At 56.5% G+C, this 14664-nt stretch overlaps 3 protein-coding genes across 6 annotated transcripts in view; all 3 read left to right on the forward strand.

The window, feature by feature from the left end:
* Nucleotides 1-8915, forward strand: part of UBAP2L (ubiquitin associated protein 2 like) — a 30957-nt gene extending 22042 nt beyond the window's left edge. For 3 of the 4 annotated variants that reach the window (XM_066568009.1, XM_066568013.1, XM_066568011.1), the window contains 11 exons: nucleotides 273-447; nucleotides 636-708; nucleotides 1346-1541; nucleotides 1640-1728; nucleotides 2331-2384; nucleotides 2976-3057; nucleotides 4194-4411; nucleotides 4502-4607; nucleotides 6418-6485; nucleotides 6780-6977; nucleotides 7939-8915. In XM_066568009.1, the coding sequence (XP_066424106.1) occupies nucleotides 273-447; nucleotides 636-708; nucleotides 1346-1541; nucleotides 1640-1728; nucleotides 2331-2384; nucleotides 2976-3057; nucleotides 4194-4411; nucleotides 4502-4607; nucleotides 6418-6485; nucleotides 6780-6977; nucleotides 7939-8034 (1355 nt within the window). In that variant the 3' untranslated portion in view covers nucleotides 8035-8915. The remainder of the gene's footprint in view (nucleotides 1-272; nucleotides 448-635; nucleotides 709-1345; nucleotides 1542-1639; nucleotides 1729-2330; nucleotides 2385-2975; nucleotides 3058-4193; nucleotides 4412-4501; nucleotides 4608-6417; nucleotides 6486-6779; nucleotides 6978-7938) is intronic. The other variant, XM_066568012.1, reaches the window with a different exon arrangement.
* Nucleotides 8916-10043: 1128 nt separating this feature from the next.
* HAX1 (HCLS1 associated protein X-1) lies at nucleotides 10044-11854 on the forward strand. The gene is made up of 8 exons (XM_066568214.1): nucleotides 10044-10153; nucleotides 10296-10507; nucleotides 10588-10757; nucleotides 10884-10929; nucleotides 11042-11157; nucleotides 11252-11402; nucleotides 11477-11632; nucleotides 11721-11854. The coding sequence occupies exons 1-7, from the start codon at nucleotides 10101-10103 to the stop codon at nucleotides 11590-11592; spliced, it is 864 nt and encodes a 287-aa protein (XP_066424311.1). The 5' UTR covers nucleotides 10044-10100; the 3' UTR covers nucleotides 11593-11632; nucleotides 11721-11854.
* A 629-nt stretch (nucleotides 11855-12483) lies between these two features.
* AQP10 (aquaporin 10) lies at nucleotides 12484-14440 on the forward strand. Its single transcript, XM_066568222.1, has 6 exons — nucleotides 12484-12588; nucleotides 13219-13345; nucleotides 13441-13578; nucleotides 13665-13783; nucleotides 13855-14072; nucleotides 14144-14440. Exons 1-6 carry the CDS (start codon nucleotides 12484-12486, stop codon nucleotides 14436-14438), a joined length of 1002 nt encoding a protein of 333 aa, XP_066424319.1. The 3' UTR covers nucleotides 14439-14440.
* The last annotated feature ends 224 nt before the right edge of the window (nucleotides 14441-14664 follow it).

Here is a 14664-nt window from a genome sequence, read left to right on the forward strand (position 1 = left end):
ATTCAACTTTGTGCTGATCCTTGAAGGGTCACCTATGACAATAACTTACTCTGCTTTGTGTGTGAAAGGCACTTCATTTGTAGGTCTTGAAGCTCTTTGCAGAGCCAGTGGTAGTGTTGGGGTAAAGTGAGACATAGAACACAATCATAAGTGTATAACTGTTCCAAATCAACCTCACAGCTCCTCTAGCTGAGCACTTGCTGATCCTTGCCCTTGTGTTACCCTCTGGAAGCTGCCAGTAGCTGCCCTTAACCCAAAGCTTTTGTTCTCAGGTGCTACGGGCCCTGCAGTGAAATCCGACTCCCCCTCTGCTCCCAGCATTGCCCCTCTCAACGATGGGGTGTCTGCATCGTCCCTGCTGACAACAGCCAGCCAACACTCAACAGCTCTGAGCAGCCTGAGCCACAGCGAGGAGCTCCCCAGTACAAGCACTGCCCAGCTCAGCAGGTGAGGGAGTCAGGGGTGGATTTCTGAAGAAGCAGAGCTAGAAGCAGGAATCTATAGCAGACATCAGGGTCTGTCTAGTGAGGAAGACTAAGATGACTCATCCCATTCAAGCAGATGGGAAATGGCATGGTGTTACTGATGTTGGCTCTCACCTTGGTCTGACAATGTTTTATTTCTCTTCCTGTCAGTGCATTACCCACCCAGCAGAACAGTCTGTCCTCATCCACATCCTCTGGGCGAACATCAACTTCAACCCTTCTGGTGAGTCTGGGTATGATCTCCCACTGTGTGCCCCGTTTCTGCTCAGCTTGGCAGGGTCTGCTGGGGTGCCTGACCTTGGGGCTGTGGTTGTGGCAGGAGCTGCCAGGCTGCTGGCTGTCCTGCTGGAGTCTGGATGTTGTGTGGAGAGAGACAACAGAGGGTTGTGTCAGAACACTGTACACCTGTGGCTCAAGGCTGTTGACACCCTGCCTGTTTCTGACTGAGCAGTGCCTTCTTTTGAGCCTGTAGTAGCCCTTGAAGGTGCTGCAGAGTCACAGCCACATGTCAGAGCAAACTGGTAGCTGATGCAGTGGAACCAAATATCTCTACTGCTGGAGCTCTTGCAGTGCAGTTCCTGGGTATTGGCTTTTGCAGCAGAATAAATCACCCTGCTGCAAATGTGATGTCAAGCCCTGCTCTGCTCCTCAGACAGATGAGTTGGGATGGAACCACGAGAGAGATTTGTGAGCATTAGGGAATGGCTGCTGTCAGGACTTTGGACTTAAGCCAGGCTCACTGCAGAAAGATCCAGATGCAGACAGAGGTGCATGATATTCAGCACAGTGAATGTCCTGTGCTACCTGTGCACTTGTTTCCATCCTCCTGATCCCCTGACTCTCCTCCCTTCCTTCCTTAGCACACGAGTGTGGAGAGTGAAGCAAGCCTCCATTCTTCTGCTAGTACTTTCTCCACCTCCTCCAGCACGGTGTCAGCTGCCCCACCAGTTGTCAGCGTTTCCTCCAGCCTCAGCAATGTCAGCAGCCTGGGCCTCAGCCTCAGCAGCAACTCCACAGTGACGGCCTCGACTCGCAGCTCTGTTGCAACCACATCAGGTACTGTCCTGGCTACCAGAGAACAGTGTGAGGGCTAAGAGAGTGAGCTTCTGCTGTTTGCTTCACTGTGGAACTTTTCCTTTCTCCTCCTTTTTCAGGAAAAGCCCCTCCCAATCTCCCTCCTGGAGTCCCACCGTTGTTGCCTAATCCATACATCATGGCTCCAGGGTTGCTACATGCCTACCCGGTGAGTGGAACTTGGCAGTGGTGTCCCAGCTCCCTCTGCAGCAGGGAGGGATGGATGTAGCATAGTGGGGAAACTAAAAACTGTGACATAGCCCAGTAGGATTGCCTTGGACAGGCAGAGTTTGGACCTGCTGGTTTTTTCCATAATTTCCATGTGCCCGTGGGGGTAAATGTGTGTTGTGATCACCCCAGAGTCTGTTCTTTGAAGCCTCTCCAGCCTTTTAAGAGCCCTTGGGCAGAGCACAGTGTGTGGAAGCACAGAGCTGTGTTAGAAATATGGTGTGACAAAGGGCACTCAGGGCAAGGGTAGCAGCAGCCACAAAGTCTAGGGGTATGTGTCACACCCTCTCCTAAAGGTGAGGACAGACTTCAGTTTTAGGATGATTTCCAGAGGAAAACTGTTAAGTAGCTTTTATGGTCTAGAGCACTTTGAGCAACTCACAGGAACTTCTGGCAGCATCAGCCTGTGTCAAGGCTCTGGCTGCCTGCTCCTGGTGGCTGCTGACTGCCTACTTCTGGCTTTCTCTCGTGTTTATCTAAATGTTTAATCTAAAATCCTTATGTTGTCCATGTCCCCAATGTCATCCCTGGCTCTTTTTCTAGCCACAGGTGTATGGATATGATGACTTGCAAATGCTCCAGACGAGATTCCCATTGGTGAGTACTGCAGAATGACAAGGACATGCCACTTCCCCTGGTGCTGCTTTTGGGTAGAGACAAAGTCAGCTGAAGAGCTGGCAGAATGGAGTTGCTGATTGGATGCACCTCTGTAACGGCAGTGAGGAGTTAATCAGTTGCTCCTTGGCACGTGGGGAGCTGCCTGCACGAGTTACTCATGCAGCAATATTCCTTGTGGAGCCAAGGAGCACGAGTTCCAACAGCAGGGCTATTATAGAGATTCACCTCTGATCCATGACAGAGCCAGTGACTAAATACCTGATGAGAATGGGCTTTATTTAGCAACAGGACATGTCCATTTTATTGTGAAGAGGGGGGGAAAGTCCAGCCAGTTAAAGAGCTGCATACCAGTAGACCTTATCTGGTTCTTCTAATAGCCAGATGAGGGGGATGGTACATGCTACAAAAACCTGGGGCTGCTGTAGGTTGTGATCAGCCTGATGTGGCTGGTTGGACTGCAATACTCAGACATATCTTGCAGCTAGAGTACAGAAATTCCTCTCTCCCAAATATACTGCTTTGCACTTTGGACAGAGCTGATAAACGCCTTCTTTTGTTTTTATTCATCAGGATTACTACAGCATCCCATTCCCTACACCCACCACACCACTGACTGGAAGAGATGGCAGCCTGAGCAGCAATCCATACTCTGGTAGGGAAAAACACTGCTCTGATTCCCATCCCACCAGAGTTTGTGCTGCTTCTACCAGGGTCCCGTGTCTTTGTTTGTTCACTGGAGCTACCTCTGCACCTGCACTGTGCCTCCTGCAGTGCTTTTGCTTTGGAGCATGCTTCTCACAGCTAAATTCTTGCTTTCCCTTTGAGCATCTGGTTGTGTCAAAGTCTAATACTGGGAAGAGGTGGGCAAAGTAGGACTTAATGTGGGGCAGTTGGAAAGGGACTGAGGAAGGGCTGGAAAATTCTTCAAGGCCTACAACTGGGGGACTGCTTTCCAGGTGGTTGTGAAGCAGGTGATAAGCAGTGCTTCTCAAGCACTAAGAGTAAAAATAGAAAGAAACACAAAATATGGAGAAAATAATTTTTTTTTTTATATGGGACAGTTTCATGGAGAAAGCAGGTGAGAAATTTGGGACTTGTCAAATTCAAGCCAAGCACCCAGTGGGTGCATGACCTCACACTGATTTTGGTAACCTTGGTTAACACACTGCCAGTCTGCAGTGAGTGGTGACTGAGCTTTCACATGCTTTAGGAATTGTTGCACTTGGAGGTTCACTCTTTTTCTAGCACCACTTCTCAGCTTTGGCAGGAGCTGGTTTGTGTGGAAGTGCTTTTGCCCAGCTGAGGCTGAAAGCTCAGAGCTCTATGAGCTTTGAACTGTGTGAGCTTTGAATAGGAGAGTGTGTTTGCATGGATGAGCCAGGCGAGTGCTCATCAAGATCAGAACAGGGAGCTTCCCCCAGCCCTGCAGCCAAGCCCTGCACAGCCAGGCAAGGATCTGGGTTGTGTTCAGTCCTGCTGGTGGTGCATGGAGAGGGACAGGTCTGGAATCAGGCTCTGCTAGCAGGTTTATCCAGTGCCAGATTATGGGCTTTGCTACTGTGTCTTCCCTTTGCCTCTGTAGTCCTGTTAGGGCCAAGGGGCAATTAATAGCTTCACCTTATCAGTGTGCAAAAGTCTGAGGACCACAGTCCTTGGCACTGGCAGGAGGTGGGGGGGAGGGCGGTGTGACTGAAGTCACTGTTTATCAAAAGGCTGGCTCACCTTTGGGCTGAGTTGAAATGGATCAGGATCTAAGATTATTCTTCACTCTCACCTCCTCTATTTCAGGTGATTTAACAAAATTTGGCCGTGGTGATGCCTCTTCCCCTGCTCCTGCAACAACTTTGGCTCAGCCTCAGCAGAGCCAGACCCAGACCCACCACACCACGCAGCAAACGTTCCTGAACCCAGCGCTGCCTCCTGGCTACAGTTACACCAGTCTGCCATACTACACAGGGGTACCAGGGCTCCCCAGCACCTTCCAGTACGGGCCCGCCGTGTTCCCTGTGAGTGCCCCAGAGGCAAGGTGTGGGATTTGGGCAGAAGGGGGTGGCACAGCAAAGCCTCTCCTCACTCTGTTCCTCTCTGTTCTGTAGGTTGCTCCTACCTCTTCCAAGCAGCATGGTGTGAATGTCAGCGTCAATGCATCAGCAACCCCTTTCCAGCAGCCCAGTGGCTATGGCTCTCATGGGTACAGCACTGGTAAGAGACCCACAAGAGCACTTTTCACAGCAGCAGGGCTTGCTCCCAGTCTTACTGGCTGTGATAGGGACTGCTGTCTTATAGCAGTAATACAGAAAAATTCCAGGGATGCTGCTTCCAAGGAGATTGATTATCCTTAGAAAGGCCCAGGATTGTTCTGCATCCAGGTCTGGGGCAGGTTTTGGGGTTATAGATCACTTCATGCCCTCCTCTGTGGGGCTATAGATCACTTCATGCCCTCCTCTGTGGGGCTATAGATCACTTCATGCCCTCCTCTGTGGGGCTATAGATCACTTCATGCCCTCCTCTGTGGGGTTACAGATCCTCTTGGGGGTTACAGATCACTTCATGCTTGCTTACTGGCTGTGGTAGGGACTGCTGTCTTACAGCAGTAATAGAGAAAAATTCCAGGCGTGCTGCTCCCAAGGAGATTGATTGATTATCCTTAGAAAGGATTGTTCTGCATCCAGGTCTGGGGCAGGTTTGGGGATTACAGATAAGTACATGTCCTCCTCTGTGCCCCACAATCAGCTGTCTGGGCCCTTGCACTACTATCAGAAGCTTAAGCTGCTCAATGGTTTGGTTTGTTGTTTTTTTATCTGCCTGTATGTGATTAACAGAACAGCAATTGTTGTGGATTTGAACTTGTTTCCCACCAGTGTCTGGCAGACACTTTCTAAGGAAGTGTCCTTGATTCAAAGATGCAGGAAGGTCATGAACCCACTGCCTGTCTTGGTACTAGGTTGGTGTCTGGCTGACTTACACAGGGCTGCATTTGGCTCCCTCTGCCAGTCTTTAAATTCCTTTTGTCCCTTTTTTCACTGCATTAGAGCCCTTCAAGATAGTATTTTCTCTTTGAGAAGGTATTTCAGCTTTGTACAGGGTCACCTGTTGCTGAGTCCTTCAAACTGCTTTCATTTCAGCACTTTTTCCAGGCAGGCATTAAATGATGGCTGAGGTGTCCTCATGGCCACCCTCTTTTATGGACAGCCAACACCCCACAGGGCTTGTGTTGTCAGTCACTGCACCAGCCATCCCAGCCTACAGCTGAGTTGCCTTTACATGCAATTGCCTCTTTTACATCAGAGGAGCTTTTGGGTTGTTTTTTGCTGCTGTGGGTTTGTTTTCCTGTCTGTCCATTGTGTTCTCCAGCTCTCCTCAGACCTGCTGTTTTCCATGTGTTTCTCTGGGTGGCAGCCAGCCCTTCAGCTGGTTTCTGGAGGCATTTTGAAACAGAGTGTGTCCAGAGCAAAATAACTTATATGGGTGCTTTGCAGGTGGTCATGCCCAGGCCTGTGATGGTGTTCACAGGGGTCTTAGGATGAGGGAAGAGATGAGGATCTGACTCCATGTTTCAGAAGGCTTGATTTATTATTTTATGATATATATTATATTAAAACTATACTAAAAGAATAGAAGAGAGGATTTCATCAGAAGGCTGGCTAAGAACAGAAGAAGAAAGAAGAATGATAACAAAAGCTTGTGGCTTGGACTCTGTCCAAGCCAGCTCACTGTGATTAGTTATTAATTAGAAACAACTGCATGAGACTAATCACAGATCTACTTGTTGCATTCCACAGCAGCAGATAACCATTGTTTACATTTTGTTCCTGAGGCCTCTCATCTTCTCAAGAGGAAAAATCCTAAAGAAAAGATTTTTCATAAAAGATGTCTGTGACACAGGCCAGTCTGGCTGCAGATCTCTGACCACTGGAGCTCTCCAGCAGGTGCTGCTGGTGTTAGCAGCAAGAGGCTCATGCTGACCCACTGGCTGCTGCCTAACACCCACCTCTCCCTTCCTTCTCCCCAGGTGTATCCGTGACATCCAGTAATACAGGCGTGCCAGACATCTCGGGCTCTGTCTACTCCAAAACTCAGGTCAGTGTCTGTGTGCTTCCTGCCTTGCTGGGGAGGAGAAGCCAAGGTCTGAGACAGCCTCTCTGGGCAATGAGGTCTCATCCCCTTGGATCAGACAGCCAGGGAGAAGGGAAATGCTTGACATTTCCCAGCTTACAGCAATTCCAAGGCCAGAAAGAGCCATGGGAAGAGACTCTTAGCTGTTCTGTGTACCACAGGCTGACTGTGGGCCTGTGACGAGTAGAGATGGGAGGGGCACACTGCCAGCTTGGCTCCCTGCCCTTATTCTGCCTTTGGCATCTCCTTCCTCCTCAGCAATCCTTCGAGAAGCAGGGATTTCACACTGGAACCCCAGCAGCCTCCTTCAACCTGCCTTCAGCTCTGGGCAGTGGTGGCCCCATCAACCCCGCCACGGCGGCGGCGTACCCCCCCACCCCCTTCATGCACATCCTGACCCCGCATCAGCAGCCTCACTCGCAGATCCTCCACCACCACCTGCAGCAGGATGGGCAGGTAAGCAGTGCCCCTGGCACCTCAGCCCCTTGCTGGGCTATCTCCTAGGGCTCGTGCTCCCCCTTGACTTCCCTGGTCCTTCTGTCCCTCTGTCCCTCCCTCCCTCATGCTCTGCGGCAGACACATGCAGCGACAGGCACATGCTCACACCTGCACATACACACAGGGCCCGTAGGAGGATGATGAGGTGAGGAGGAAGGCCTGGGGTGTGCTCTGCCAGGGTGGGTACTCAGCACAACCCCCCTGCTGCCGGGCTGCACCAGCTATGGCCAGGTAGTGCCCCCTCATGCAGACACATCTGGGGCACCCTGACCTCTCCCATCCTCTGAGGGGCAGCTCTGCAGGCCAGCACCAAAGGGGTTCCTCGCCATAGCCACCACCCTGCAGGAGCTTTCAGGTCTAACCGTGGATTTCTATTGTCATAGTTTGTCCCTTTATTTTACATATCCCGGTACTGCAACAGCTTCCATATTTGCAGATGATACTGTGCTGCCAACGCCAGCAGGAAGATCAGGTAATGAACTCTCTGAAAATGCATTGCACTTGCCGTGGGCTCTGCCCCTGCCCCTAAGGCTCCCCAGGATCACACAGCCCCTTCCTTCTCCCCCATGGCCCCAGGAGGCGAGGAGAGAGGCCCTCAGGCAGTATGTGCACACACACACACACAGAGCTGCAAGCAGACACAACCCACACCAACCCTTCCCCGTCTCCTTTCTCCCTGCTGCCCACAGCCCTGTGTGTGCTGGCCTGGAGCAAGGTGTGCAGCCGAGGGAGGGTGCTGGGGCACAGCTGTGAGGTGCTGGAGGCTGCCCCAGTGCCAGGGAGCTGAGCTGGGCCCAGGTGGATCAGCAGCTGCGCAGAGCACCTGGCCAGGGGCCCAGGCATGCCGGTGTTACCCTGTGGGGCAGGCTGGGGGTGCCTCCCCTGCGCTCACCACCCTCTCCTCTGCCCTTTCCTGCAGAGCGGCTCCGGGCAGCGCAGCCAAGGCAGCTCCATCCCTCAGAAATCCCAGGCCAACAAGTCTGCCTACAACAGCTACAGCTGGGGCGCCAACTGAGGCCGGGCCCTCGGCACCACTCGCTTCCAGAAGAGAATCCCAGTGCCCCCGATGATGAGGAAGGACCCCAGGGAGGAGAGAGCCCTGCGGCGGGGAGCGCCCGGGCCCCCAGCCCAGCAGGGCCCTGCAGGGCAGGCCGCAGGCACCTCTGCGTTGTCTGTCTTCAGCCACTTTCCTGTTGTATGTAATATAGAATTTGTATTTTTTCTTTTTTTTTTCCTTTTTTTTTTTTTTTCTCTCTCTCTCTCTCTCTCTCCGCATTCAGATCTGAACCGTTTGCCGTAGGGGCCTTTTTTGGTTTTTACTCCTTTCTATCCCCTCTCCCATCCAGCTGCCCCAGAATCTCTCAGATCCAAAGGAGTGGAAGCTGCAAGTCGCCTACAGCAAACCCCCTTATTATTAGGATTAAGACCAGTAATTGATATGAGCAGCATTGTAAGATTAATTAGTTGAAGTGTTTTTTTTGTACCGTGTTCTAAATTTAATGGATAAATGTGTCTTGTATATAAAAACAAAAACCCCATGCTGTCCTCTAGTTCTCTCATTTCTCCCCCACCCCGCCGAGGGGTCCCCCCTGGTATTTTATGTTTTCCATCTGCGTCCCTCCATCCTCACGGGCCCAGAGTGCAGGTCCTGCCCTGCTTGCACGCTGTAAGTATCTTCTGCTTTTGGGTTGGGGATTTTTTTATTTTCTTTTTTTTTTTCCTTTTTTTTTCCTGTTTTGTTTTGTGGGGTTTTGATTGATTTGGTTTGGTTTTTTGGGGGTATTATTTTTGGTTTTTTCTATGCAGTCCAGATCTTGTATTTTTCAGTTCCACCTGATCCCTTCAGCTGCAGCCCCGAGCGGGGATTTACTGAAGAGAATAAAGATCACAAAGTGATGTGTGTATTTTTTCCAGCTTCTCAGCCTCGTTCCCTATTTTTGGTGCAGGGGGTTGGGTGGCCCTGGGCGGTGGGGGCAACACTTCCCCCACCCCTCCCCAGCTTCTTGCTGGTGTTTTTGTCCCCTCCTTTTGTGGATTTTTCCTTTTCCCAGCTGCAATGCTGGGCACCAGGATGCCAGCACAGGGATAATGCCCAACCTTCACCCTTCATTTCTGCTTCCTCTTCCTACTGAGCTCTGCCTTGTGTCCCCACTGCTCTGGTGCTGCTGCTCCTCCTTTTGGGGGTTCAGGCGTGCTATCCCCAGCCCCTCGTCCCCGCCGGGCAGTCCGGGAGGATGCTCACAGGCACCGGGGAGGGCAGTGAGACACTGGAAAAGCAGTGCCCAGTCCTGCAGTGCCCGCTGAGCTTCCCCTCGCTGCCGGTAAGGGGCCGGGGCTCAGCTGGAGCCCTCCTGGGCTGCGGGGGAGCGGCGGGGCCCGGCCTGGGCTCCGGAGCGCGGCTGGGGGAGCGCAGGTGCCGCTACCGAAGCCCGGGACCCTGCCAGCCCCCACCACCCCCACGGGGGCCCGGCGCACTCCCCGGGGTAGCTCGGGCGAACAGCGGGGCCTGCGGGGCTGCGCCGGTCCCACCGGGGCGGCTCCGGCCCGTGCGGCTCTCGGGGGCCCGGGGGGGGGGGTCACACCAGGGCGGTTCCGGCCCGTCCGGCTCTCAGGGGTCTGGGCCGGTCACACCGGGCCGGCTCCGGCCCGTGCGGCTCTCGGGGGCCCGGGTCGGTCACACCGGGGCAGCTCTCGGGGGCCCGGGCCGGTCACACCGGGGCAGCTCTCGGGGGCCCGGGCCGGTCACACCGGGGCGGCTCCGGCCCGTGCGGCTCTCGGGGCCTCGGGTCGGTCACACCGGGGCAGCTCTCGGGGGTCTGGGCCGGTCACACCGGGGCGGCTCCGGCCCGTGCGACTCTCGGGGGCTCGGGTCGGTCACACCGGGCCGGCTCTCGGGGGCCCGGGTCGGTCACACCGGGGCGGTTCCGGCCCGTGCGGCTCTCGAGGGCCCGGGTGGGACACGGGACGGCCGCGCTGCCGCAGCGCCTCGCGACAGCCGGCGGCGCTTTACGGCCGCGGCGCTTGGCGGCAGCGCGACCCGGTCGGGACGGGGTAGCGGGACCCGGAGGGACCCGGAGCGGGATGAGCTTCTACGACGTGTTCCGCGGCTTCTTCGGCTTCCCGGGACGGTGCAGGTGACCGGGACCCCGCCCGTCCCCCGGGTGCCCCCGGCCTCGCCCGCACCTGTCCCTCTCTCAACCGCCCGTTGCCCCACCGGCCCCGGCCCTCCCCCGCTTGCTCCGGGCTGTCCGGTCTCTCACTGCCGCCGTCCCGCAGACCCCGGGACCCGCTGTTCGGCGGCGCAGCGTGGGACGAGGAGGAGGATGAGGAGGAGGATGGCGGCCCGTCCATGTCGCAGCCCCCCCAGGACTTCGGTTTCGGGTTCAGCCCTGGCTCCTCCCGCGGCGCCTTCGAGGAGCTATTCCGGGACATGGGCGAGCTCCTTGGCGTCCTGGGGGGGTTCTGGGCCGAGCCCCAGCAGCCTTTCGGTGGGTACGGGAAGGGCTGAGCGAGACTCCGGGGGCCGCTCGGAGCCCCTCGGCCTCACCGACGCCCTTGTGCTGCCCAGAGCCCGCCCTGCCTGGCCCCGGGGAAGGGAGCGCAAGGCGACCGCTGCGGGACTCGATGCTGAAGCAGCCGGAGAATCCCCCTGCCAGCGCGGCCCCAGGGAGCTCCGGCGATCTGGCCCGGCCGGGGAGCTCCGGCGATCTGGCCCGGCCATGGAGACCCTTCTTAGGGGTGGGTAAGGGGTCTGGGCTCTGTCTCCCGCAGGGGCAGCCAGCTCTGTTGCCGGTGCGGTGCTGCCCCAGTGTCGTGCTTTGCTTCCCATCACTGCCGTCAGTGGTGCGTGGCTTTGTCTTGCAGCTGGAAGATGCTCCCCGGGCTCCTCCCGGCCTCAAGGAAGACCAAGGTGGGTGCTGGGAGCAGGGGCTGAGGGGCCCTCCCTGCTCCAGCCGCCTGTGCTGCCACAGCCTCTGAGGCGAGTCCCCGCACTGCAGCCACCACCTTCCCTCTCCCTTCAGATCTGGACTCCCAGGTCTCCTCCGCTGGGCTGGGCACCATCCTGAGACCCAACGAGCCCAGGTCCCACTCTTACTTCCAGAGCGTCTCTGTCACCACAGTGACTCTCCCTGACGGGGTGAGTGTCCCTGCAGGTGCAGCAGGGCTGTGGGAGGCCTGGGGACACCGTCCCCGTGGTTTGGGGGTCTCTCAGGGCTCGGTGCTGTGCGCAGGGGGTGGAGGAGCGCCGCACCGTGCAGGACAGCCAGGGCCGCCGGGAGACCACGGTGACACGGCGGAGAGGGGACCAGGCCTTCATCAGCACCACCAGGGAGCACGGGCAGAGCAAGGACTACCGCGAGGAGGTGCTCAACATGGATGACCGTGAGTGGAGCTCTGGGGAGGGGGCAAAAAGTGGATGGGGGCCCCCACTGAGGGAGTGCTCTCTGCCCTCCCAGGGGAGCTGGCACAGTTTGCTGGCACGTGGCCACAGCAAGAAGAGCTTCCTGCTGCCAACCTGGGCCCCTCATCTGCGCTGGGCAGCTTCCTCCGACGCTGGTTCTCGAGCTGGTAGCTGTGTCCAGTCCTGACTGAGCAGCCCACGTGTGTGACAGGTGCAGGATGGTGGGACCCTGGGCTTGCCAGGCCTGTCAGAGCAGGCAGTGGGCAGCAGCCTCTTCTCACCACCTGTTTTCGTTGTAGATGGGTCAGATCTTGCTGGGAAGTGGTGCCTGGGCTGGAGGCTGTCCACCTTCTGCAGCGCTGCAGAGCCACAGGGAGCCCTGTGGGGGTCAAGTGTATGTGTGTACAGAGCAATAAAGTCTATTTATGCTAAATGGTGACCTTCCATGCTCCTTCAGACTGGAATCTCATGTGTTTTTGAGGCAGATTCCCCCTGTCCACCAGGATGACGCTGGGGGGCTGCCTCAGGGGTGCAGGTGATTGCCAGGCTCCTGTGCCTGCACTGCTCCTTTCTTACCTCCCTCTGCCATTTCCCTGCCCCATGCTGTGCTAATGCCTCCCCTGGGCCACTCTTGAGGGCCTGGCCCAGCCTGGAAGCCTTTCTAGGATCTCTTTATTAGTGTTGACTGTAGCTTTCCAGGATCTCTTTATTAGTGTTGACTGCAGCTGTGGCTTGGGCAGGGATAAAGGAGGTTCCTGGCCAGGCAATACCTGTGCCTGCTCACCTGAGCGAGGTCTTGGCTCCCCATGGCCACTTGGGGCTCAGGGTGTTCCTACCTGGCCTTGCCCTGCTGGGGTGCAGCATTGTCACACGGTGTCCCCGGCCACACACAGGACTCTGGTCGCTGCCAGGCGTCTCCCGTGCTGCAGCCATGATTGGTTTAAAGTCTGCACATAATCACCCACCTGGCTGTGGGGCTCATAAAACCTGCTGCGAATTAGACATCTACACCACTCTCACCACTGCCAGCGCTGCCACTGCTGCCTCTGCCCAGCTGGCACCATGGGCACCACTTCTTTCTTGACAAGAGCCCAGAGGCTGCTCCGCATCCGGAACCAGCTGGTGAGGGAGTGCCTGGCTGAGGTGTTGGCCACCTTCGTGATGATGGTAAGCAGGGCACGCAGGTGGCTTGGGGCTGGGGGGTGTCATGTGTGTGTGACAGGGCTGATGGTGTCGTGCTGGCAGGTGCCAGGGGTCCCTGGGGCTCTGCTGCTCGCCCCTTGGGGTTGGAAGGGTTTTGGGGCTGCACCACACACACTCAAATGTGTAAATCAGCACTGCCTGTCCTCCCCCTTGGACCCTGTTCCCACAGCATGGTCCAACTCTGTGCCACCAGCTGCGGTGCAATCAGGGTGTGGTGCTGGGCAGTGTGTGCCCTGATACCTCCTGTCTCAGAGCAGGCAAAGGTTGGGGCTCTGGTGCTGTTCTTAGCCTTTGGGCTACATCCCATGATGGCAAATGGTGTCCCTGGATCTATGTTGTGGCACCTCTTTCCCAACTCCTCCCCACAGAAAGCAGTTTATTTAATTGCTTATAATTTGGTTATTTTGCCATCAAAACCACAAGTGAGGGCAGTAACCACCTCCCTGCCAGTCCCTGTCTGGTGTCCAAGTATTGAGGAGCAAAACCAGGGGGACAGCACCAGCACAGCCCTCGCCTTGCTGCCCTGCAATATCAGTGCTGGGAGGGTCTCAGCACAAGGCCACCAGGGCTGAGATGGGGCTCCCTCTTCTCCAGACAATTACCCTGGCCAGCGCTGCACAGAAGATTGCCTTCTTTGAGACAAAGGGGAACCTCATCACCAGCTACCTGGGAGGTGCCCTGGGTGTCATGGCAGGCATCTACACAGCAGGGGGAATCTCTGGTGAGACCGAGGAAGGCGTCCCAGCTCTTGCTATCCCCTGGCTCTGAGTCCCCCAGGACCCTCCACTCCCAGCCCTTCTCCCTATTCCATTGCAGGGGCCCACATGAACCCGGCGTTCTCCTTAGCCATGTGCCTGATAGAGCAGTTCCCCTGGTGGAAGTTTCCCATCTTTGTGGTTGTGCAGATCTTGGGATCTTTCATATCTGCTGGAGCTGTTTACATCCTCTACTATGGTATGGGGGAGCAGCATCGGACAGGGGAACTCCACAGTGATGCTGGGGTGGCCAGGCTTTTGTACATGCTCTGCTTCTGCCCCCAGATGCCATCTGGCACCATAGCAATGGGACCCTTACTGTCACTGGCCCCCAAGAAACTGCCTCCATCTTTGCCACTTACCCCGCTGACTTTGTGTCTATTGGCAATGGCTTCTTGGACCAGGTGGGTGCCACTGTCAGCTCCCCGAGCCCCCTCAGTCCCCGTGGTGCTGAGCTGCTGTGCTGTCCTCGCAGGTGATCGGCACAGGGGTCCTGATTATTGTTGTCATGGGCATCATGGACCCTCGCAACAAGCCTGTCCCCAAGGGCCTGGAACCAGTGGTTGTGGCTCTCTTGGTGCTCTCCATCGAGTGCTCCATGGGGGCCAACTGTGGCTGCCCCCTGAACCCTGCCCGGGACATCGGGCCCCGGCTCTTCACCTATCTGGCAGGTTGGGGCCCAGAGGTCTTCAGGTGGGTAGAGGGAAGGGGGGCAAGGTGGGGATGGCAGGGATGATGCTGAGCCTACCCTGTCCCATCCTCAGCAGGGGCAATGGTTGGTGGTGGGTGCCACTTGTAGCACCGCTGCTGGGGGCCGCCGTGGGCACGTACCTGTACCAGCTCTTTGTGGCTTTCCACTACCCGGAGGAGAAGAGCGAAGTCCTGGCAGAGCAGGGCTCCATCGTTCTGGTCAACACCGCCATCAGCAGCGCAGACATTGGGAGGTCGCCCAAGGAAAGGGACTCTGGGGAGACAGAGCCTGCCGAGTATCCCTCACCACAGAGCCCCAGCAGCACAGTCTCCCCCACAGTCGCTATCACACCATTAAAAGAGTCCTGAGAGCTCGGGGTGTCTTGTCTATGGACACGGGGGTGCAGGGATGTGGTGGAAGGCCAGCCAGGCCCTGCAGGGGGACCCCAGCCTGGGGGACATGAGCTGCTGGTGTGGTGTTGGAGAGCACGGGGTGCCTTGTCTGTGGACATGGGGATGCAGGGATGGGGTGGAAGGCCAGCCAGGCCTGGCTGCAGGGGGACACAAGTGTGGGGCTGCCCCATGGGATCCGGGG

The sequence above is a fragment of the Molothrus aeneus genome, chromosome 31, assembly GCF_037042795.1.
Source record: "Molothrus aeneus isolate 106 chromosome 31, BPBGC_Maene_1.0, whole genome shotgun sequence".
Lineage (NCBI taxonomy): Eukaryota > Metazoa > Chordata > Aves > Passeriformes > Icteridae > Molothrus > Molothrus aeneus.

What these genes read in the sequence shown, in the direction of transcription:
- HAX1 (XM_066568214.1), top strand. Translation starts at nt 10,101, where the DNA reads ATGAGCTTCTACGACGTGTTCCGCGGCTTCTTCGGCTTCCCGGGACGG. An exon ending in GGCTTCCCGGGACGGTGCAG is followed by an intron (nt 10,154 to 10,295) that starts GTGACCGGGACC and finishes GCCGTCCCGCAG; the next exon opens with ACCCCGGGACCCGCTGTTCG. An exon ending in CGGCCTCAAGGAAGACCAAG is followed by an intron (nt 10,930 to 11,041) that starts GTGGGTGCTGGG and finishes CTCTCCCTTCAG; the next exon opens with ATCTGGACTCCCAGGTCTCC.
- AQP10 (XM_066568222.1), top strand. Translation starts at nt 12,484, where the DNA reads ATGGGCACCACTTCTTTCTTGACAAGAGCCCAGAGGCTGCTCCGCATC. An exon ending in TGTTTACATCCTCTACTATG is followed by an intron (nt 13,579 to 13,664) that starts GTATGGGGGAGC and finishes TTCTGCCCCCAG; the next exon opens with ATGCCATCTGGCACCATAGC. An exon ending in TGGGGCCCAGAGGTCTTCAG is followed by an intron (nt 14,073 to 14,143) that starts GTGGGTAGAGGG and finishes TCCCATCCTCAG; the next exon opens with CAGGGGCAATGGTTGGTGGT.